General features: G+C 35.1%; 1 protein-coding gene and 2 pseudogenes across 1 annotated transcript; all 3 read right to left on the bottom strand.

Annotated features, from left to right (window-relative positions):
• Window positions 1–1,641: 1,641 nt before the first annotated feature.
• Window positions 1,642–3,272, bottom strand: LOC110815843 (serine/threonine-protein kinase BLUS1 pseudogene; annotated as a pseudogene).
• A 3,430-nt stretch (window positions 3,273–6,702) lies between these two features.
• LOC110815878 (serine/threonine-protein kinase BLUS1 pseudogene) lies at window positions 6,703–8,869 on the bottom strand (annotated as a pseudogene).
• A 1,488-nt stretch (window positions 8,870–10,357) lies between these two features.
• Window positions 10,358–18,229, bottom strand: LOC110815844 (quillaic acid 3-O-glycosyltransferase CSL1-like). Its single transcript, XM_022043800.2, is given in 7 exon segments — window positions 10,358–10,873; window positions 10,977–11,324; window positions 11,438–11,601; window positions 14,008–14,107; window positions 14,199–14,411; window positions 14,492–14,623; window positions 17,672–18,229. Coding segments are annotated over 7 exon segments (2,031 nt in total).
• Window positions 18,230–26,243: the final 8,014 nt, after the last annotated feature.

The following is a 26,243-nucleotide window of genomic DNA, read 5'->3' as shown; positions in this document are numbered from 1 at the left end:
AATTATACAAAATACCGTATTATTGATAATTAGACATCAATTCTATAACAGAAAATAAGGTGATGGATTCTTACCCGAATCGGTGTTCGAAATAGTGAACTTTTTACTGCACCTACTGGCAGTCCCCAGATTTTTTGAATTTTTCTGCGGAGATAAAAACACGCTTAACGTACCTAAAAATACCCTAAAAAACTCAAAATCGGCGTTAAAAATATTTTTCAGCCAATTTCGAAATTCCGGCACGGTGGCACCGCCGTGCTCCGGCGATGGTCGGCTCCATTCTTCGGCAACTGGTTCTCCTTTTCTGGCGGGAGGCTGACGGCTAGGGTTTATGTTCGGTGTGAAGTGAGATATTTATACTCGTCTCCCTTAAATCTGGATCATTCATCATATTTGATCTCGACCGTCTGATCGCGTTTAAAGATGAAATGAATCTGAACTGTTCATCGCGATTTGATCTCGACCGTACGATCGCGTGTAATGATGAAACGAATCTGGGTCGTTCATCGCGTTTAATCGCGACCGTCTGATCGCACCTGAGGAGGGAACGGATCAAGACCATCCACATGCACGGGAATGCATCCGGACCATCCGATCGTGGGTACATGAATTGCCAGTGTGCTCTCCTGCGTGGCATTGAGTCAGCGTACCTTGCCACGCGGCGTGCTCCAGTTCGTCGAGGTTACTGACTAGGCAGTCCTACATAGTGCATTTTTTCTTTAATTGTGTTTTGACATCTAATTTCTAATTTTTCTTTCAAAAATACCCTTTGACCCCAAATTTTTATCCATTTTTTTCAAAATTATTTTCAATTTTATCATCTATCTATTTTTTTCTAATTTTACATTAAATAAAAATTTAAAAATTATATTTTTATATATATATTTTTTTAAAAAATTAATTTCAGACTAAATTTCGAACCTAATTATTACAAATATAGTTCAAATATGAACTTAAATTATTAGAACATATATAAAGTATGAGCAGTTCTCTTTATTTCACTCAAAACCTAAAAGCTCTGAAAGCCAATACTAAGTCTGAGCCTCAGCTCATGATCCTGATTTTTCTAAAGATTAATTTGTATATTTTAAAAAAAAAAAAAATTGTTGAAATGTATAATATGTAATTATATTAAATTATAGTTATGACAATTTTATTCTTGAAATTTTGAAATTAACAAAAAATTATGTTTGTGGAAGATAAATAATATAGTCTCTAGGAAATAACATAGGTTAATGAAATATATTTATATTCTTCTCACTAATTCGTATAGTATTTTATCTTATAGGATTTAAACTATAATTATACGGTCTCCTATAAAACTAAATTATTACCAAATGAACTTGAAATTTCATATTATCTTAATTTAATAAAATTTCATTCTTTCCTAACTGAATTTATGAAAGTAGTTATTTTGTTGCTAACAGAATAACTATTTGTTGTCTCAGTTTGTTTGTTTGTTTGTTTTTTATTTTTATTTTTTTGTTTTGGGTAATTTATCTCAATAAAGTCAATCTTTAAAATAAAAAACGTAACTCAAGAGTGAAATAATAATCTCAATAAGTCAAGAAGCCCATGGCTTTTGACCAATATCAAAACTAGATGGCCCATTGTTAAACTTCAATTTTAAGCCCAATCACAATTGTTCAAAAAAGGCAACTAGAAAACAAGAGCTCCGAAAATTTTGTGTAATCTCTGATTTGATATAGTCCTCTGTAATCAAAAGTCTTATTCCAAATCTTGTGTAATCAACCAAGATCGACATCCTGAACTAGAAAAAGAAAAAACTAATTTTGATTGTCGAAGAAAAAACAAAAGTTTCAAGTACTACTGGTTGATTCATTTGCAGTAGCAGACATCTGAATCTCGAGAAATTCCTTTTCCATCTCCAAAGTAAAGGTTGTTTCCTTCTCAAACTCCAATTCAATCTTCAACCTCTCTAATCGAGAGGAAAGTACATTAAGTAGATGCGTAAGCTGTTCCTCTCTGATTCTGCTTCCTATCATGCTTTCTAACATTTGTCTCTGATCCTCCAAACTTGCCATCAGTCCCGTTAAACCCCTCATCAGTATTTCTTTATTAACACCGATGCGTAATTCAGTCCCACTAACTGCTCTCTCGCTTCTTCCTTCCTCCTCAATCTCAATATTTTCCGGCACCTTCAAATCATCCACCGGCTCACTTCCCTCAGTCCTTTCTTGGACGAAATCCTCATCGTCCCTTGACTCTTTTGCGAATACTGGGTCGAGCTCCAACCCTTTTTTATTAAAATTCCACCCAATTATTCTTCTTTCGTTGATGGATGGACTCAGTGAATCGTCCTCGTCTTCTCGGTAATCACCAATTCGGTACATGGCCTTCATTTCTTGGAACCGTTCTTCGACGCTAGGCAATTTACTCAGCAAGTTGCACACGAGAAAACCTGCGCCTCTGCAGTTCTTGAAGAAAGAATGCTTCAAGAGCTTATCTGCAGTGGGTCTCTTTTCGGGATCTTGATCAAGACACGAAGCCACCATTTTCTTGAAAGCATTCGAGAACTTCTTGTCTGTCGCGTTCCTTGCTTGATCCCAGAAAGGAAACCGCTTGTTTATGTTGACGGGCAAAGACTGTGAAGACAGAGGAGGTCGTCCATGAGCTAATTCCAGAGCCGTTATGCCAAAAGACCAAATGTCAGCCTTGAAACTGTATCCAGTTTGTATAACCTCAGGCGCAATCCAGTATGGCATCCCGGCCACATCAGTGAATACCATGGACGAAGAAGGCAAGACCAAGGACGAAGTGCCCGACTCGTAAATTGAAGCGGAGACGCTGAAACCAGCGAGCTTGACGGACCCATTTGCGTCCACAAGAATGTTACCGGCCTTGATGTCTCTGTGCAGGTCGCCTTGGTTGTGCAAATGACGCAATGCGTTAAGGGTTTCTTTCAGGACTATTGCAATGCATTTCTCCGGTAGACCGTCCGGGAAGGAAGATGAAATGATGGAGTGGAGCGAACCAGAGGACATGAAGGGCATGACAACCCAAAGATGGCGATCAACGGTGAAAGAACAGAGAGCACTAAGGATATTGGGGTGCGAGAGAAGGGACATGGTCCTGGTTTCACGTGGAATGTCGTCGAGATCAGCTCGAGATCGATCGAGATCAATGGCCTTGACGGCAAGCACAGTTGAGTCCAATGGCAAGCATTTGGCTAGTGGGTATTCAGACTTCTTGCGCTCTTCTACTTCTCGATGAGCAATATCTGCAATTCTTGATCTTTCAGAGAAGGTGGGTTAGAGGAGATTGAAGACGAAGAGAGAAAAAGAAAAGTGGGGATCTAGGCGGTTTTTTTTCTTGAGCGTTGGGAGGGGAAGATAGTATTATATAGTCGGTGATGTATAGAAAGACCGTTAATGGCAATTGGCTTTATTGGCTACGGCTGCCAAATTAGTTATATATTATATATTCAATTAAAATTAGTTATATATTATTTATATAGAAGAAAGCTTTATGCGCAGGGTGAATTAGTAATATAAATAAATATATATATATATTTGTTTGTTATTTATCTATATATTCAGTCCATTATCGAAAAGTTCATCATCCATCTTTCATTTAATTAATTTTTTTTTTTTAAAAAAAAAAAAAGAGATTGAAAAAAATCTTTATAAAAAATGTCACAACTACAAGCGCCCAATAAATATAATTTTATCTAAATGTAGGAAAATTAATTAATAATATATATTTAAACTAAATAAATAAATAAATACTATACTATTATTTGTTATTATAAATTCATTAAGAATCCATTCTTTTCTTTAACCTAATAAGTCCATTATGTTTTACCCATTTGAATTAAATTCATTCAATTTTTTATTACCTATCTATTTAAGTTCATTACTATAAACTAATAAATTTTTTTTTTATATTTTAGTTCCATTCAAATTTTTATTTTCAGCCTACTGGTATTTTAAGTTCATGTCATATTTCTCTTTTAAATTAGGGTTTTAACTCCAATTTCAAATTTGTTCTTTCATTTTCTTCTTCTTCTATACTTTTTCATTAAATCTCTCATTTTTCTTTATAGAGTCGAATCTGTAACGGCTCTGAAATTTAAATGAAGATGTATGTATTAAAAATTTTAAATGCGGAAGTGTAATAAAAAAATTTGATTAACATCCCTTACACAATAACAAAAAACGTACTCAAAACATAAAAGAATAAGCTAATTAAAAAAGATACTCGAAACAAAAACTATAAATAGAACTATAAAGTCTTTAGGCGTCTAACTCACCGTCTTCCTGCGGAATGGGCTCGGGAACCCCGTCTTCCTGATCTGAAATGGTTAAATAAGGAATGAACTACACTAGCCCAGTAAAGACATCACACTATCTCACTGTCACAAGAGTAAAGGTCGGTAGAAAACAAAAACAACCAATGGAGCATAATTTATAACAAACTCATTTATTAACATAAAAACCTTTACTGTCCACTTACCTCGGTGAGATTCGTAAAAATAACATATGAAAACAATAACATCATAACCATCATAAAATCATATCGACTTTGTAACAGAACACATATCATACTTTTGCACTTCAATAATCAGACAATAAATTTCCTCTTTTACCAGCCTACTAGTATCCATAGGGATGCATAGGGGGTCCCCGCAACACGTGAACCATTAACATTAATAACCTGATTCCAAGGCCGTCCCCATACCCCGTCCGGTATGAGGGTGAAACGGGTCGTCCCCATACCCCGTCCGATATGGGCACCAAAACACATAAGGTCTCCATACCCCGTCCGGTATGAGAGACCACGTTCCTGGTAGGGTTCCCTACGGACCCGGTCCGTCCACCATCTCCCAGGATATCTAGTCAGGCTGTCCACATTATCCATTTATCAATTCATATAACTTTTTTGCCATTTTCCTTGGTCTCAATCATTCAATCATACACAAACATGTAAATCAGTAATTGACACCAAACAAAACAATACAGTATCGGGTTCACCATAATACAAACCATAATAAAAAAAATCATGATTCATGCATACGAGACCATAAAATAAATACATCAAATATCATATTGCATTTAATACTGAAAAATAGATCAAAAAACAACTGACCAACAATGTATCATATTCGGGCTCCATTGGCAACCTCAATCAATTATACATATCTATAAAGTCATAAAATACCGTTTAATTATTTATTAAGTTTTAATGTTGTGATAGGAGGTAGGGTGAGAGATCCTTACTTGTTTTGGGGTCTGAAATCGGCTCTACAGTGCATCTATAGGTTGTCCCTAAATTCCCTAAATTTTCTCCGAAAAACTGAAACGCATTACCGGTACCTACACGTGTCCCAAAAAATTCCAAATCAGACCTAGGGCCTCTTTTGGCCAATATTGGAATTCCGGCACGGCGGCTTCGCCGTGCTCCGGCGACGGCGCCGCCGCCTGCGGTGGTGATCCGCCTTGGGTTGGCCGTTTTCGGTCAAATTCGGCCAAACTTGCATTGGTCCCTGCGATAAAACAACCCTAGGGCCCTCGGTGGGCCAAAAAATTACAAAAAACCGAGACTTACCGGCGGCGGTACTCTCGGGTGCGGCGGCTTCTCCGGCGCAGCGTTTTGATGTTTTGCTCCAGTCAACCTGTAGAGAAAAGGACGGTGATCACAGTGGTATAAAAATTGCATCGAACGGAGACCGAGAAGGGCCTCATTGGAGGAAAAAATAGAGAGAAGTCGCGGCGGCGCCGCTGGACTTCGGCAGTGTTTTCCGGTCGATTGGCCAGTGGTTGGCTCTGGTTTGACTATAGGCGGATTTAGTATCGAAAAACGAGCCAGAGGGAGAAAATTTACCTCAATTGGCGGTCGAAAAATGCTCCGGTGCAGCGGCAGGTGGCGGCGGGTGGCGGTGGCCAGCTCCTCCGGCGTCTGGTTCTTCTTCTCTGGCGAGGCTGGCGGCTAGGGTTTGTGGTGGGGTGTGGGTGGGGTTATTTATACCCTTCCCTTTTTAATCTCAACCGTCCATCAAGTTTTAATCAAGACCGTCTGATCGCGATTTATTTGCGGAGTGCAGGAAACTCCTGGGTAGATATGCAGATTTCGTATGGGTCTACTGTGGGGATATGAGTAACGGCACTAAACATAAGGATAGGCAGCATTACAGATTCTAGGATGTTATTTTTAATATGCTATATAAATTTTTTTGTTTGTTGGTTTATGCAGAGCATTCCATACTAAAGTGGAGACGACTGTAGTATGATGAAGTAACATGTAGAGAAAAAGAAATAGTTTATTCATAGATGAGATACAACTTTGGAATAAAAATGTTTTACAATAAATTCCAAGAAAATAAGAATAAAAGATGAGATGACAACTAATCTCGAGCATACGGGTTGTCACAGAATCCATTTAGTAAAATTAATGGTTTATTCTTAATTTTTACAATGGTTATAAATTTAATTATACATTCTCCCATAAAACTAAATTATTATCAACTGAACCTGAAATTTCATATTCTCTTAATTTTTATAATTTTTTAATAAAATTTTATTCTTTTGTAATTGAACTGCATGTGAATTTACAGGTAACTTTATGGAAGAAGTTGTTTTATTATTCACAGAATTAGTTTTTGCTGTCTCAGTAATTTTTTTTTCCCATTTATCTCAATAAAGTCAATCTTAAAAAAAAAAAAAAAAAGAAAGAAAACATAACTCAAAGTAAAATAATAGTTTTATAAATATTGGGTCGGATGGGGGATTATTTAGTAGCTGGTTCAGTCCAGAAGCCTAACTAATGGCCCATGCTTCTGACCAAGAACAAAGCTAGGTGGCCCATGGTTAACTTCTTAATCTGGTCTCTCAATTTTAAGCCCAATCATAACACAATTGTTCACAAAAGTGGCCCACCAAATGCGCACACAGCTAAAAACAACTAGAATAGAAGAGCACCGAAAATGGAAAAAATGAAAATGAGAATCTCTAATCTGATATACTCCTACGTAATCGAAGTCTTGTCGATCCACTCAACTCAAATGATCTCTTTGTCCTTCGGATGATCCACTAGAAGTCTTGTTCTTCATCAATGATCCACATACTGAATTAGAAAAGGAAAAAGGAAAACAAAGTTCAAGTACTACTGGTTGATGCATTTGCTGTAGCAGACGTCTGAATCTTGAGAAATTCTAGTTCCATCTCCAAAGCAAAGTTTCTCTCCCTCTCAAACTCTAATTCCGTCTTCAGCTTCTCAATTACTTGCATAAGCTGTTCCTCTCTGCTCATAACTTCGCCCCCAAACATTCCAATCATGCTTCCTACCATCTGTCTCTGCTCCTCCAAACTTGTTATCAGTCCCGTCAAACGCCTCACCATTAGTTCTCCATCCACACCAGTGCGTAATTCAGTCTCACCAACCTCACTCCCACTAATTTCTCTTTCGCTTCGTCCTTCCTCCTCAACCTCAACACCTCTTGATAAAATCCCTTCTGGCTCTTTCCAATCATCCACCGTCTCACTTCCCTCAATCATTTCTTGGATGATTGTCTCGCCCCCAAAACGAACCTTTTTCACTACGTCATCGTCCCTTGACTCTGTTGGAAATACTGGGTCGAGCTCGAACCCTTCTTCATCGAAGTTCCAACCACTAATTCTTCTTTCTTTGATGATTGGACTCAGTGAATCGCCCTCATCTTCTGGGTGATCACCAATTTTGTACAAGGCCTTAATCTCTTTGAACCGTTCTTCTACGCTAGGCAATCCACTCAGCAAGTTTCTTACTAGGAAATCTGCGCCTCTGCAGTTCTTGAAGAAAGAATGCTTCAAGAGCTTATCTGCGGTGGGTCTCTTGGCGGGATCTTGATTAAGACACGAGGCCACTATGCTCTTGAAAGCCTTTGAGAACTTCTTGTCAGTCTTGCTCCTTGCGTAATCCGAGAAAGGAAACCGCTTGGTTATGTTGATGATCAAAGACTTTGAAGGAGGCAAATGAGACAGAGGAGGTCGTCCATGAGCTAATTCCAGTGCTGTTATGCCAAAAGACCAAATGTCCGCCTTGAAACTGTATCCAGTGTGCGAGTGTATAACTTCAGGCGCCATCCAGTAAGGCGTCCCGGTCACATCAGTGAATACCATGGACGAAGACGACAAGGCTGAGGACGAAGAGTCCGACTCGTAAATTGAGGCGGAGACGCCGAAATCAGCGAGCTTGACGGACCCATTTCCGTCCACAAGAATGTTACCGGCCTTGATGTCTCTGTGTAGGCAGCCCTGGTTGTGGAAATAACTCAACGCGTTAAGGGCTTCTTTCAGGACTACTGCGATGCATTGCTCTGATAGACCGTCGGGGAAGGAAGAAGAAATAATGGACTGGAGGGAACCGGAGGACATGAAGGGCATGACAACCCAAAGATGGCGATCAACGGTGAAACAACAGAGAGCACTGAGGATATTGGGGTGGGAGAGAAGGGACATGGTCTTGGTTTCACGTCGAATGTTGTCGAGATCAGCTCGAGATCGATCAAGATCAATGGCCTTGATGGCAACCACAGTTGAGTCCAATGGCAAGCAAATGGCTTTGTAAACCTTGGCACTGACGCCCACGCCAATTTCATGGAGGATCTTGTATGCATTTGGGTCGAGTGGGTATTGAATCTTCTTCGGGTCTTCTAGTTCCTGATGAGCCATGAATGCAATTCTTGATTTTTGGAGACGATGGATTAGGGGAGATAAGGTTGAGAATTGAAGACAGAGAGAAAAAGAAAAGTGGGGATCTAGGCGGTTTTCTTGTGAGCTTTGGGAGGGGAAGATAGTATTATGTAGTCGGTGATATATCGAGAGATCGTAAGAGGATGCATGTGAATGGCAATTGGCTTGATGGCTATGGATACCAAATATATAGAAGAAAATTTTATATGTCGGGTAACTTAGTTATATATTATCTAAATTTATAGAAACTAATTAGAAATATATTTTTTTAAAACAAATAAATATCCATTGTATTATTTATCTGTTACTATAAATTCATTAAGAATTTATTCTTTTCTATAACATAGTAAATCCATTATTTTTAACCATTTGAACTAAGGGTATTAAACTTTTTTTTTAATGATGTGTATATTTAAAATAATTAATATAGACTAATAAAATTATATATATATATATAAATTCATCCAAATTTTTATTTTTAACATATTGGAATTTTAAACTTATGTCCTATTTCCCTTTTAAATTGGGGTTTCTACTCCAATTTCGAATTTTCTTTTCTTTTCTAAATTAAAATTTTAACTCTAATTTCAAATTTAATTTTTCATTTTTTTCTTCAGTAGTTCTTTATTTTGTTTCATTTAACAATAGTCGAGTCTCTCATTCTTCTTTATATAGTCAAGTCTCTCTTTTTTTTTGTGAAAGAATTTCACATATTAATAACTCATAGAAATTGCAGAGTAAATATTTTTTTTCTTATATTTTTTAAGATTTTAAATATTCATATGGATATTGTGAGTATTAATAAGATTAATATTAAAAAAGTGTCTTATTTTAAATAATTCACAGATCTTGTAGTCATGAACTTTAATAAATTATAACATCTTTATATTATTATAATTATATATATTAATAAGATTATTGGAGAAAGTAAAATCAAAAGTAAACACCAAAAAGAGATTAACATCGCATTGTCCATGAAATATGTGTCTCTCTACTAAAACTCAAAGACCTTTAAGGCTTATCACTCTACTATGATTACTTCATTAATCTCTTTCAATTTATTTGATAATCTAATTACTTCATTTTAGTTAAATTCACCTCGTTTTTTCCTCTTTTACCTGCTTCATTAACAATCATCTGCACCCGATCTCTTTATATATAAATATATATATATATATTTTATCTCAACTTTATTTTAATTTCTGTCGTAGTAAAGGCACTTCTGTTTTTTATCTGATTTCTTCTATTTCGATGAAAATGACTACATTTTGATTTTAACCGAGAACAAAAAAGAAATAAAATAAAGAATATGAAAATAAGAACACTTGATGGAGTGAATTTGAAAAATTAGAGGAAAATATAACAAGCCATATCTTGAAACAAGTGATTCTTACTTATCGAAATGCACTTGATTGCTTGCAGGATAAGAGGCTCAAAGGTATATGCCGAAGGACAATATACCCAGATTCTAAATTTAGATCATTACAACAATGCATTAAATGGAGAAAATTTCCATCCATAAGATCAATATGATTCAAGTATGGACTTAAACTATTAGAACATAAATAAAGTAGGAGCAATTATTTTATATTTATTCCATTACATGTTTATCTACAATGTTGATAGAATGTGGATAGTTGAAAACCTGAAAGCTACTGAAGCTAAGGCTAAGAAAATGAGAGAAAGTAGAAAAGAAATATAATAACAGAAGGTGGTATACGACCCCTATACTTCTTTATCACCGAACCTTCAATGACTGGGTAATTCACCACCAATATGTAAAATGAGATCAAAACTTGACCCAACGTTTCATGCCTTCTTCTTTCCACAATAACTCTACAATTCCTCCACAAAGTGATCAAGTTCAATATCATTAGTAGGACAACTGGAGCAAGTAATCGACTTGATACTTGAAAATTGAATTTACTCTTTTAGTATAAACTCACTTATTCCTCGTCTGCAACTTTATTTGTTGGCACAAAACTTGCTTCCTTTATGCTCAAACACTTCAAAACTCCGTCTAATAATCCAAACGTGCATGCCGTAATTGACTTTATCATTCAAATCTTCTGTTCATTCCACCATGTTTGTGTGGTGCCTTTGCTAGAGACAACCTCCTCTAAATGTTTCAACAAAGAACCCATGAAAATAAATGCAAACACTGATACCCAGAAGTCCCAAACCTAATCCAGAATATAAGAACACACAATTAGAGGTTGCGAATACGTTTAGTAACATATATATATACACACACACACATATATAGGTTTTATATGGTGTCCTTACTTTGGGATACACTGCAATGGCATTCAAAAGACATAGTTGGGGCACTGTGGCCAGGCACCATAAGGATAAAGAATAAAAAGGCTTGAGTGACAAGTATGCATAGCACATGGTCTGAAGTATAGACATTTTTGATAGGCCATAGATGAGAGGACAGAACTTTGAGAGAGTCACTTCAACTAGCCCAGAATTCCATCTTGTGCCTTGAACCAATGTGTCATTCAAATATGTGGTAGAGCTACCCAAGAATGCTGCCCTCTCTGGATTACAGAAGATGGATTTCCACCCTTTGTAGTGTAAAATAAACTTGGTTAAGTAATCTTCAACAACCAAGTTATAAAAGAAACACACCTTCATTTTAGCAGGGAAAAAGAAATACTTGAACCATATTGTGATGGTGTAAATATATACAATGTAAATTTAATATACTATATATTTCAATAACATGAAACTAGCAAGCTTACCTGTTTATTCCATTGTGTGTGTCCCTCGTATGTGCAGGAGGCTACAAACTGGGATTCTTGTATAGATATTGATTGATCATTACTAGATTGATTTATGCAGCGAAGCGAGTTGATAAATGCATTTGATTGACCAAAAGATTGTCTCAATTGAACAAGATCATAATCTGGATTACAATTAATTTATAAGATCACTAACATCACGAAATGAATTCTCTGAAAGAAACACGAGAAATGAGAAAAGTAAAGAAAAATATAAGTATCTAGCATCTACTCGCAATCTTCTTGCGGATCAGGCTCGGGAACCAGATCCTCTTAATCTGAAATGGTTAAATAAAGGATGAGCTACACTATACTACCGGTACAGAAACAAATGTTGGTAGAAAATAAAAACAACTAATTGAGCACTAAATTTAAACTAATACATTTATTAAAAATAAAATCATTTACCCATCACATACCATTGGAAAATTTATGAAAATAAATTATAGAAGCAATAATATCATACATATCACAATTTCATACACGATCAGCAACATAGAACATATCATAAATTCACATTCATTAACAATAACTAAATCATAATCGCCTCTCGTTTCACCAGTCTACTAGTATCCATGGGAATCTATAGGAGTGTCTCTGCTATACATGAACCATTTCCTTTAACAATCTTAATTACAGAGTCATCCCCATACCCCGTCGGTATAAGCGCCAAAGATATTAAACTTCAATACCCCGTCCAATATGAGGGTGAAGCGGGTCATCCCCATACCCCGTCCGATATGAGCACCAAATGATCAAGTCTCCATACTCCGTCCAGTATGAGACAACGTTCATAGTAGGGCTCCCCATGAACTCGATCCATCCACCATCTCCTAGGATATCTAGTGAGGCTGTCATCTTATCTGTTTATTAGATCACACCCTTTTCCTGTTTTTCCTTAGTTTCCGTTACCAAATCAAACATAATTACACAAACAAATAAACATGCATCCGGTAATGCAATCATATCTTAGATCCCAAAATCAAATAATGGTCAAGTAAGACAATAATACATGCATTTAAACCATAAAATAGATAAACCAAAAATCATCATACTTTTAGACTGCAAAATCAATCAACAGAGAATAATGTCTAGTTCGAGCTTCATTAGCAATCCGTAATTAATTATACACATCTATTTAATTTATATAAAATATTGTATTATTATTTATTCAACCTTCAATTCTTTGATAAGAAATAGGGTGAGGGGTCCTTACTTGATTTGACGCAGAAAAGCTAAATGGTTTACTACGTCTACGGGCGATCCCTAGATTCCCTGTATTTTTCTTCAGGAACTGAAACGCGCTTACGGTACCTACAAATATCCCAAATAACCCAAAAAAATCAGTCTCATGGCCTACTCAGCCAATTTCAAAAATCCGGCACAGCTGCTCCGTCGTGCTCCGGCAGTGGTCCGCTTCAGGTTGCCCGTTTTCGGTCGAATTCAGTCGATTTTACACTGATTCCTCCGAGCACACATGCTAAAGGGCCTCGGTGGGTTAAAAAAATATAAAAAACTGAAACTCACCGACAGTAGGACTCTCCGGTGCGGCGGCTCCTCCGGCTCACGTTGCGGTTGGGTGTTTCGCTTCGGTCAACCTGTAGAGAGGAAAACAGTGATCACAACGGTCAAAAAATTACATGAAACAGGAATTGGGAATGGCCTCATCGAAGGCGGTTTGTGAAATTTCCCGCGGCAACGCCGCCAGGCTTCGGCGGCGTTTTTTGGTCAATTAGCCGGTTCTTTCACTCCAATTTGGCCATGGGTGGGTTTAAAATTGAATTTCGTGCAAAATGGAAAACTTTTACCTTTTTTAGTGGTCGGAAAAGGTTCCGGTGTGGCGGCGGGTGGCGGCGGCCGGCTCCTTGGCGGCTGGGTTGTCTTCTCCGGGGAGGGGTTCTGGCGGCTAGGGTTAGGGTTTGGGTGCGGATGGAGTTATTTATATCCATCCGCTTTTGATCTGGGTCATCCATCGCTTTTGATCTAAATCGTCCGATCGTAATTAAATAGGGAGTGAATCTGGACCGTTCATCGCGATTCAATCCGGGTCGTCCGTGCGCGTGGGAACGGACCTTAGCCGTTCGATCGCGCGCACGCGGATCGCCCACGTGGCTCCCCCCGCGTGGCCTCCCACATCAACGCCTCTGCCACTTGGCGCATCCTGGTTGGTCTGGGCTGTTGACCGGACGTCTAACGTAGAGCAATTTTTTAAATTACGTTTTGACCCCCGATTTTCGATTTTTCTTTCAAAAATACTCCCAGAACCCAAATTTTCACTCTTTTTTTTCAAAATTATTTTCAATTTAATTCTTAACAAATTTTTACCCTTTTTCATTAAATTAAATTAAATAAATAAATAACTATATTTTAAAAAATAAAAATAGAAATAAAAACAAATGTTGGGTGTTACATTGTTAATGAAGAAACATGAGACAGAGCAGAAAAAAATTAAAATAATTCCAAATTAGTTTGCTGAAAGAAGTTTGGTTCACACTAATAATTAGCTAATATTATTAATCAATATATTAAACCTATCTGTGAGATATCAGCATATAGAGCTTCTCTCTTCATATAAAATCTAGTACCAGACAACATAGGTCCTTGAAGTCCATCCATGTCAGGCCATCGTACCTTTAAAGGTAATACCAAAACTTGGGTTAAACCATGAATCATTATATGCATGATAATTTAATGTACATATATATATATATATATATTATACCACAAATATGTTTCTCAATTGGCTGTCATAAATATCATTTGCACTGATGTTATGAAATTTTTGGGGGAGCTTAACAAAGGTTAAGGAGGAAGAGAGATTTGGATCAAGGTGGAAGCACATTGCTCGTAATGCAGATTTGGGATCATTACAATACATGTCGCAGTCTAACACCAATATGTATGGCGAGTTGCTTATGACGCCAGAAACTCTTAGCTGCAAAAAAAAACAATCTTAATAAAAAGGGATAAGGAAGAAGGTGATTGAGGTGGAGAGAAAATGAGAGAGAGAAGTACGAGAACGTTAAGTGCACCAGCTTTGAAATGGTGTGAGTGAGTTGGTCTCTTCTCGCAAGAAACATAAACAAGAAGCGGCATCTCAACTTCCTTAATACTATCTGCTGCTTTATCAGATTCCTCGGGCATCACCTACCATAAAATTTCAAGTTTGATCATAATATAATATAATATAATATATATAATTTTCACTTATACTTTATTTGTTAAGAATTAATTTATAAATTATAATATAATTAATTAGTTTGTTAGTCATTGAAATTCATAAATTAAAATCTATATATTCTTTGGTTTGTTAGTAGTTATATGTTACAAATTAGATTTATTATGTTTATTGGTGGTTATAATTAATTCTAATATTTGTAATAATGTTTATAAATAGTCATGTACTTAAAACTTTTTTATAAGAACCACAATAAAAAAACTTAAGTATTCTCATTAGTCTCTCTAATCTCTTCCTCCTATCTCCAACAAAGTGGTATCAAAACTTAATTTCTTGTGAAAATTCTAGAGAGATAGCTAGTAATAATCTATTTTCTTTTCAATTTCCTCGTCTTATAAAAAAAACTATGAGAGTTAGTGTTTTCGTATGAAAATCATACTTGGCTCATAAGATGTGTAGGATATTATAGAAAATAACTTTACTCCACCCAAAGATGAAGAATCCTTAGCTTAAAATAAGAATAATATTTTTTGCAAAAATAAAGAAAAAGAATCAACAAGCCCTTGCACTCATCCATCAAGGTTTGGATGAATCTATATTTCTAAAGATGGTTGATGCTACCAATGGAAAGTAAGCTGGGGAGATTTTGAAGAATTCCTTCCAAGGAGTTGACAAGGCAAAGAAGGTGCGACTTCAAACTTTACGAAGCGAGTTTGAAGCTTTGCAAATAAAGGATGTTGAATCCATTTTAGATTTTTGCTCAAAGATAAAGTCTATAATAAGCCAAATGAGGAGATATGGTGAGATGATAAAAGATGTTCATGTGGTGCAGAAAATTCTTCGATCATTGCCACCAAAACTCGACTATGTGTCTTGTGCCATTAAAGAATCAAATGACCTAGACACTTTGACATTTGAGCAATTAGAGGGATCTCTACAAGCTCATGAAGACAAAATAAAGAGAAAATAATAAGAGCCTCTGAAATAAGTTCTCAAATCAAAGACCTCTTTGAATGATGGTGGAAAGTAAAGAGGACGAGGAAAAGGTAGAGGACGTGATCATGGTCAAACATTTAAAAGAAATGAAACTCAAGATGATGTCAATAATGAATACAAAAGTCAACTGTCAAATAGAGGCCGAGGAAGAGGAAGAGAAGAGGTAATTATAGAAATTCTAACAAATTAAATATTGAATGTTACAATCGCTACAGATATGGACATTATGCTTGGGAATGTCTTAACACTTCAAATGAGAATGAGGAACAAGCCAAGTTTGTTAAAGATAAACAAGATGAGGAAGAAACAACTTTATTGCTAGCATGTAAAGAGGGAGATAGTGATACCCATAGTTCATGGTACTTGGATAATGGAGCAAGCAGTCACATGTGGGGCAATAAAAAAAAATTTGTGGAGCTTGATGAAAAGATTAATGGCAATGTTTCTTTTGGAGACTCTTCAAAAATTCAAATTCAAGGGAAATGTACAATTTTAATATCTTCAAAAATGATGGACATGTATTTATTACTAATGTTTACTATGTGCCAAAATTAAAAAGTAATATTTTAAGTTTGGGTCAACTTCTTAAAAATAGATACGAAATTCAAATGAAAGATTATTGTCTTTGTCTTGGAGATCAAAGTGTTAATTTGATTGTTAATATGCATATGTCAAAAAATAGAATGTTTATCTTGAATCTCAAAATTACTGAACAAGATGTTTGAAGACTAGTTTGGAAGATAAAGCATGGTGCTGACATATGAAATTTGGCCATTTGAACTTTGGTGCACTCAAGGCGATGGGAGAAGAAAAAATGGTGAAATGGATGCCATTAATCAACTATCCTAATCAATTATGTGAAACATGTCTACTTGAAAAGCATTCAAGAAGGAATTTCCCAAAAGAAGATACTAGAAGAGCAACCAAGTTACTTCAATTTACGCATGCACGTCGATGTGTGTGGGCCAGTCAATCCACTCTCATTTGATAAAAATAAATATTTTTTACTATTTATTGATGATTTTAGTAGGAAGACTTACGTATATTTTTTAAAGCAAAAATCAAATTTTTTGTTGTTTTTAAAATTTTTAAAGCTCTTATAGAAAAAAATTGTAGTTGTGAAATAAAATTTATAAATTATTGTTTAAATTCTTAAACATTTAGAATAAATTAAATTTTTAGAGTATTTTCTATTACAAAATAATCTCAAAATTTTTATTTTTTTAAAAAAATTACTAAAGCTATTAAGTTAAAAAATTATTTAAAAAAAATCAGCATGGGTCTCTTCTGGTTCTTTCTCTCTATCTTCATCTATCCTCTCTCTTTCTGCCTTTATTACTATCTCTCCATCTTATCTCCCTTCGTATCACTCTTTCTCTCTACTCACAAACTCCTCAACACCTATGTGCATCTATGTTTGTGGAATGGAGGCCAAGAATTGGGGGCTAGTGATTTGAGGCTGTTGGTGGCATATCGATGAGGTTGCTCGCGTGCACGGTTAGTCTGAGAAATCATTATCTATCCACAACATCGAATGTCATTGCAGCAGAGTCAAATATCAAGTTTCGGCTTTGATAGAATCGGCCCATCCGGTTAGTTGATGATGAAACCATTGACTGTAGTTTGAGATTGACACTGAATCGCATGGGCAGGGGAAGACAGAGGAGGTGAGAAGTTAGTTTGAAAAAGAAAGGTTTTAAGATATATATGGGGAATGTGTGCAATTCTATATTTTGAGTGAGGATAATTTTGAGATTTTAAATTTATATTTTAAATGTTTAGTTACAAAAATATTTTTAAAATAAAAAAAAATTGTAATAAAAGAGTAGGTCAAACATGATATTAAACTTTTACGATAATCTTTACATATGTTATTAATTTGATGCTGAAATGTTTTAAAAATTGTTATTTCCATATGTTATTAATTTAAAAAATAAAATCTAAAATAAATAAATTGATTAACCTTGATGGATGAACTAGAAAGAAATCACATTAAATATTAATCACTGAAACAAGCAAACCTTGACGTTATCTATTTCTTCCTTCAAACTGTTGAGTTCTTTGAAGATCAACATCGTCATCATCACCAACGCCATGATCATCGTTGCAACTGGAAACCAAGACCACGCAAATAACCAAGCCTGTCTCGTACCATGCAGAGTAACCGCAGAGCCCCAATCATCCGAGAGATAAACAGACAATTTGTGCGGTGGGTAATCCAATGCCATAGCCGACAGCACAGTGTTCATCACCTCAACTGGTGGCTCTCTCTCGGGATCTGCCGTGCATACCAGCACGCCGATAGCCGGTAGGTTCTTGTTGTTTTCCTGGAAATTTTCCGGGAAAGTTGTGCGGGAAACAGGTCTCCATAGATAGGCCTGGTTTAGTAGCCAGAGGAGAGAGAGCAAGAGCTGTGATGCGAAAACGAGGAGGTGTGGTATGGAGATGGGATTATGAAGGGAGGAGAATCTGTAATAGATTATTCCGGTTATAGCTATGGAGTGGAGAAGAGAATATGAGCGGTTGACTACGGCAGATGGGTTATTGACGTTGCAGAGATGGAGAGGAGCTGACTCCATTTTAATTTGCATAATGCCTTCACCTTTCGGATTGCGGCGCTCAAGCCACCGCTCAAAACTTCTCCCCAGAATGACGGGGGCACGAAATTGTTGCCTGTACTATTTTATTTTATTTTTTTTTCAGTTTGAAAAAAATATATTTGAATATGAAATAAATAGAAAAAAAAATAATACTATTTACGAAAAATGACACATTTTCCTGCACTTTTACTCGAACAAATCACCTGAAGCTTAAACACAAACTGTTGCATATCAACTTTTATGAGCTTGTAGTCTCCTCCATAAGTGAGCCTGAAAAAGAGGAAACACTTGTACTGAACAATGTATTAGTTAATTATAATAATGATTGGATAATAGAATCTAAATACTCTTTTATCATATGACATACAATAAATGAAAATTCTGGAGCCCATTAAAGTGTAGAGGCAATAACTAAAAAATATTTTTCACCTGCTCGTGCTCAAGATGAAGAAGAATTTTTTACCAGCAACACAACTAACATATAACTAACATCCTCAAGTAAGGGAATGGTGTTTTAACCCAACTATAGGAAATATACATAACCTTAATGCTAATCAATTCACCAATCATGAAAGGAATAATGTTACAATTTGTCTATATAATGTCAATCCAAACAACTTACTCATACAAGACTTGGTAAAATGAGAGAGTTGATTTATGGCAAGCGTGTTGGAATAAAAAAATTCTTTTCAAATTCGTAAATCTGTAAAACTAAACATATAATCTCATACTAAACTAACGATAAATAAAAGCGGAAGCATACCTGAATCCATCGCAGAAGAATTATTTGCGTCCGGTGGTAGAATCTTTCGAATCAACACAATGCCTAAAAAATTAGTTTTTTTCTAATTACGGAATTTCATAAAAATAAAATGGCAACCTCGTGATTCGGGGACCATAATCGTTTTTCATATCGACAAACTTTTTTAATTCTCATTTCACCCATCATAAAATAAGAATATTACAAAAATTATATTTGCACATTACAAACTCATATTTATACCCGATATATTAAAGTTCAATATTATTTAGACATATTTGATCACTTTTAAACGAACTTATTAAATTGATAGTATGATACGCATACCAAGATCCACATTAAATGTACATGTTAGAAAAAAATCAAATAGTCTCACACTTGGGTTTTATGTGATACCTTAATTATGCGTTAAACAATCATAGAAGCACTCAAAACTATGTTATCAATACTTGCATCACCAAGCAATCCCGTTCATCAATCACAAAGACATAGGATCAAAGCGGCTTCACCACAGCAAAGATAACTAAACCCTTTAATGGTCACGTATATCAGTATAACCGAATGATATGAATTAAACATGTATGTGCAACATAAAAATTACATGCTATATGATCTAACCATGCCTATTTCCAACTAGTCTTACCTTAAACTTAGTGAGATCAATTGTAAAAAAATTTATAGATAATATATATGAACAAAACCAAAACACAAAGACTGAAATGAAACCATATATATACATAAACAAAACCAAAGTACAAAGTATATGATATGTCTTACAAAATAAATACAACTATGGTACAAGACTCTCACTGAAACTATACATCATTTAGGAATATAATACTCATATGAGCAGTGTGCTTATGAAAGACCTTAGGTGTTAATCCCTTAGTGAGCGGATCTACAATCATAGAGTTTGTTCCAATGTGTTCTATCGATATCTACTTACTCTAAACTCTTTCTTTAACAACGAGAAACTTGATATCTATATCCTTTGACTTTGTTGAGCTCCTATTGTTATTGGAATACATAACTGCAGATTTATTGTCATAAAATATATTTAATAGTCCTTCAATGCCATTAACAATATGTAATCCAATGACAAAATTTTGCAACCATATTTTGTGATTGAATGCCTCATAACAAGCTACAAACTATGCTGCTATAATAGAAGAGGTTACAAGTGTTTATTTAGCACTTTTCTAGGAAATAGCTCCACCAGCAAGCAAGTAAATATGGTTTAATGTAAATTTTCTACTGTCTTGACATTTGGTAAAATCAGAATCAAAATAACTAATGATCTCTAACTAATCTGACCTCCTATATGTGAGCATATAACTTTTTATTCTCTGTAAATACTGCATGACACGTTTAACTGCTTTCCAATTATCTATACCTAAATTGCTTAAATCTACCTAACATCCCAACAATCAATGCAATATCTGGACACGTATAAACCTGTGCATACATAAGATTCCCTACAACATAAGCATAAGGAATATTTTACATCTCTATAATCTATGAATTTTTCTTAGGGCATTAACTTAGAGTAAACTTATCTACTTTAAACACAAGGGAGTCACTTGGTTTACAATCCTGCATGGTAAACCTTTTAAGAACCTTTTCAATATAATTTTTTTGTGATAATCCAAGAATATTTCGAAAACGATCCCAGTGTATCTAGATCTCTAATACAAAAGAGGTTTTCCCAAGATCTTTCATCTCAAATTTTTTTATCATAAATCTCTTAGTTTCATACAATAAGCCTATATCGCTACTAGCAAATAGTATGTCGTTGACATATAAAACTAGAAAAATATATTTACTCTCACTAAACTTATGGTATACACAATCTTTCACTAAATTCATCTCAAAACTAAATGAGATGGCGACTTGATGAAATTTGTGATATCATTGACAGGAAGTCTACTTAAGTTCATAGATGGATTTTTTTTAGTTTGCAAACTATTTGCTGTGCATCTTTGGATACAAAGTTTTCTAGTTACACCATATAAATCATCTTATCAATGTCACCATTGAGAAATATTGTCTTAACATTCATCTAATGTAACTCAAGATCAAATGTGTCACTAAAGCTATTATAGTCCTAAAAGAGTCCTTCGATAAAATTGGAGAGAAAATCTCTTTATAATCGATGACTTCTTTTTGTGTAAAGCCTTTAGCGACAAGACAGGCCCTGTACCTCTCCACATTACCTTTCGAATCCCTCTTGATTTTATGTATTTATTTACAACCAATGGGTTTTGCATCTTTAGGCAATGGGATAAGATCCCAAACATCATTGTCTTTCATGAATTTTATCTTTTTATTCATGACATCAATCCATTTTTGAGAGTTAGAACTTTCTATGGCTTGACGGAAGTTGATAGGATCATTTTCTACCATACCAATGTCAAACTCATATTCTTTGAGATGTACAATATAATCATATGGAATTACACTTCTCCTCTCTCTAATGGATCTTTTTAGTGACATAAAATCTTGAGGATGTGAAATTTGTACTTCAAGGACAATTTTCTAAATAGGAACGGGAGATACTATGACATTGTCTTGATTTGAAGTTGCTTTTTAAACAATACTATGTATAAAAATATGATCTTGATCATTGTCCATAGCAACTGAGGGAATAGGAATATCAATCCATTCCTCTTCAAATATAAGGTCTCGAACTCTTTCTCCCCTACAAACTCAATATCTTCAAAGAACTGAGCATTTTTCGTCTCAAAAATTATCTTAATAGTGGGATCATAAAATTTATAATCCCTGAATCATTCAGAATAACCAACAAAATAGCAACTAACAATTCTAGAGTTCAATTTCTTTTCTTGTAACCTGTAAGGTCTAACCTCAACTAGACATCCCATATGTGTAAATATCTCGAACTAGACTTCTTGCTCGTCCAAAGCTTAGAAGGGGTCTTTGTAGTCATTTTAATTGGAACTTTGTTGAATAAATATGTTGCAGTTTTTAATGCTTCTCCCCATAGTGATTCAGGTAAGGCATAATGATTAATCATACTCCTCACCATATCTCTAAGTGTTTTGTTTCACCTTTCAGCAACACCATTCATGTTAGGAGAACCTGACATGGTATACTATGGGATGATACTGCACTCCTCTAGGAAGCGAGCAAATGGCCATGGACACTATTCACCTGAAACGTCATATCTACTATAGTATTCACTACCATGGTCAGATCCAACAGCCTTAATCCTTTTGTTGAATTGGTTATCAGCTTTTGCTTTAAAATTCTTAAACACATCTAGGAACTGAGACCTTTCATGAATGAGATATAGGTAATTATATCTAGAATTATCATTTATGAACGTTATGAAATATTATTGACCATTCTAAGAAACTGTAAGGATCGGTGCACAAATATCTGTATGAATGAATTCTTATACATCCATAGCCATGTTGGCACCTAATTTCTTTATATTTATATGTTTCTCCTTGATACAATAGACACATTTATAAAAATCTATAAAATTAAGGAGATCTAGAATTCCATCTAACACAAGTCTCTATATTCTCATTTGAGAGATGTGACCTAATCTCTTATGCCATACTAAAGCGGAATCGCCTTGGTTAATTTTTTTTTTATACCTCTTATACCAGCATACAATGATTCATTATAAGAAGCAGTTGTATCTAGTAAATAAAAATTATCATACGTTGATAAAGAACCTGAACCAACCATATTTGAATTAAGAAAAAAACTAAATTTTTCATTTTTAAATGAACCTAAATAACCAAATTTGTTCAATACAGAAACAGAAATCATATTCCAGATAAATGATGGTATAATAAAAGTCCCTTCTAAATCCAAATAAAATTCAGTCCTTAACAATAATCTAAATTTATCAATTGCTTCCACTTCGACTGGTTTGCCATCGCCCACATAAATAAATCAGACACCATCACTTGACTTGCGGCAATAGAGGCAACTCTGCATAGACACACTAATATGAGTTGCGACACCAAAATCTATCCAACAAGTGTGTGTAATTAACCTCAAAACAAACAAAATTAAGAATTATGCATTTCTTTATGCGTCACGCATGATTATTAGCGCATTGCTTCTTCTAGTGTCCTAGAGTTTTACAGAGAAACAAACATTTTTTTTCTTAACCTTTTATTGCTTCTTTTGTTGTACTGGAATCGCAACATATTTATTTATGTTCTTTTTCTTGTTGCTATTATCCTTTGAAATCACTACTAACTTAGAACTCTTTGTATGATCAGACTTTAACTTTTTTTCTTCCTCAACACAATATGAAATTAACTCATTGAGAGTCTATGATTCCTGCTGACCATAGTATTTCTCCTTAAAATTATTGAATTGTGGAGGAAAGAGATCAAAATAATGTATAATAACATTTTGTCTGATATATCTAGACTAAGTTCCCCAAGCTTAACTTAAATATTAGACATCTCCTTGATGTACTCTTTTATGTTTCCTTTTTCGTTATATTTCATAGAAACAAGAGTCGACAAAAGTGTAAAAGAGTTTGTATCTTTCAACATTGGGATGTAATCAATATTCGCAGTGATATTTTTAACGGTAGAGTGAACTAAACAGAGAATATATAAAACTAAAGTAATTAATACTAACGTAGAACTATAAATCATAAAATTTAATAATAAATTTTAAATAAAGATATATTATCATCTCAAGATACCGAACACTCCATTAACACTCTATCTTTGGACAAAATATTAACTTATAAGTTGTACTGTAACGACCCAGAAGTTGAAAGGAAATAAATTATAAATTGAATGCGGAAGCAAAATAATAGTGTTAGGGTTTACATTCTTTACACAATAATTCAGAATATCTAATTGGTCTATGGAAATTACTCTTTTAAAAGAACAACGAAAAATTAAAGAAATAAATAGAAAGTAAACAACTGGACATCTTATTCGCAACCTTCTTGTGGATCAGAATCTGGATCTTGGTCTTCTTGATCTGAAATGGTTGATAAAAGAGTGAACTACACTACCCCAGTAAGAATGTCACACTACTCACTGATACATAAATGAAGGTTGGTAAAAATCATGAAAATAACTAGTATAGCTCTTAATTTAAGTAAATTCATTTACCATAAGTAAAATCATTTATTGTACACTTACCGTAGTGAAATTTCTAAAACTGATCTATAGAGGTAATAGCACAAACAATATCATAATCTCATTTTTTATTAACCAAGACGACAATTTTCCCTTTTTATCTGATTATGGTATCTATGGGGGTCTATAGGGATGCCTCCACTATGCGTGAACCCTTATTCAACATTGTCAACTAACCGGTCGTCCTCATACCCCGTCCAATATGAACGCCAAAAATACCATCCTTCAATATCTCGTCCAGTATGAGAGTGAAACGGGTTGTCCTCATACCCCGTCCGATATAAATTTCAAAATACCAATCCTCGATAACTCGTCCGATATGAGGCAACGTTCACGATAGGGTCCCCTATGCACCTAGTCCGTCCACCATCTCCCAAGATATCTAGTAAGACTACCATTCATTCATTCACTTAATGAAACAATTTTTCATTTATATTTAATTTCTAATTTCACAATTTAACTGTAAATCACGCAAAACAAGCAATACATGCATCAAGAAAATACAACTGAATCATCTTACCAACTCCAGCGTATTGTCATACATTTAAAATTGTAAAATCAATCAATCAGTTGAAACATGATAAACAGTAATAAATAACCGATTTTGCCTCTATTAGTAATATGTGATTAATTATCAAAAAAATTTAAATTGTACAAAATAACACATTATTTATAATTAAACTTCAATTTCATAATACGGAATAGGGTGAGGGATTCTTACACGAATCAGTATCTGAACACTAAACTTTCAGCTGCACCTACTGGCGGTCCCCGAGTTCCCTAAATTTTCCTTCAAAGATTAAGATATGCTCCAAGTATCTAAAATATCCTAAAAAATCCAAAACCAATATTAAAACTCTTTTCCGACCAATGTTGGAATTTCGGCACGGTGGCACTGTCGTGGTCCAGTGAGGGCACTGTTGCCCGCGGCGGCAGTTTGCCTCGAACTGGCTGTTTTCAGCCAGTTTCGACCAATTTTATACTTATCCCTGCAAGAAAATACGTTAAGGGATCTCGATTAGCCGAAAAAATTAAAAAACAGAAACTTACCGATGGCGGAGTTTTCTGGTGCGACGACTCCGCCAGCTCATCTTCGCGGTTTGGTGTTTTTTTTAGTCAACCAGTGGGAAACAGAATGGCAAATACAATGGTGGAAAAATCGCATGAAATAAGAATCGAGAGGGACCTCATCAGATGCGATTTTTTATTTTTCTCGCGGCGGTACCATTGGGCTTTACCTGTAATTTTCAGCTCATCTGTTAATCATTTTACTTCGATTTGGCTATGAGAGTGTTCAAAATCAAATTTCGAACGAAAAAAAAACTTTTTTACCTTTTTTGGCGATCGAATGTGGCTCTGGAGCGGCGGCGGGCTCCCTTCTCCGGCAACTGGTTCTTCTTCTTCGACGAGGGGCTGACGGCTAGGGTTAGGGTTTGGTGTGAAATGAGGTATTTATATCCATCTCTCTTTAATTTAGGTCATCCATCGCGTTTGATCTCCACCATCCTATCACGTTTAAATAAAAAATAAATCTGAACCATTCATCACAATTTGATTTTGACCATACGATCGCGTCTGATGAGAGAACGGATCCAGACCGTCTACGCGTGTAGGAACAAATCCGGACCGTCCGATTGCAGGCACGTGGATTGCCAGCGTGGCCTCCCGCATGGCACCCCGTCAGCGTGCCTTGCCACGCGGCGTGCTCTAGTTCATCGAGACTACTGACTGGACGATCCTAAGTAGCACATTTTCTTAAATTGCATTTTGACATCTAGTTTCTGATTTTTCTTTCAAAAACACTCCCATAACCCAAATTTTCACTCTTTTTTCCCAAATTTGTTTTTAGTTTCATCATCCACCTATTTTTTCTAATTTTTAAATTAAATAAAAAGTTCATAAATTAAAAATATATATTTTATACGTTAATTTTAAATTTTTTAAAATTAATTGCGAGGATTACATGTACCCTATAGCAGTAATTAAATGCAAACAGTAAAAATACATCAAATAATAAACCTTCCTTTTGGGCCGATTTAAAATTCACATGTTATACTGAATAAGTGTTTCATATTCATTACCACAA

Source organism: Carica papaya, chromosome 3 (assembly GCF_054855325.1).
Source record: "Carica papaya isolate Zhongbai chromosome 3, ASM5485532v1, whole genome shotgun sequence".
NCBI lineage: Eukaryota > Viridiplantae > Streptophyta > Magnoliopsida > Brassicales > Caricaceae > Carica > Carica papaya.
This window is presented reverse-complemented; position numbering and strand designations above follow the sequence as displayed.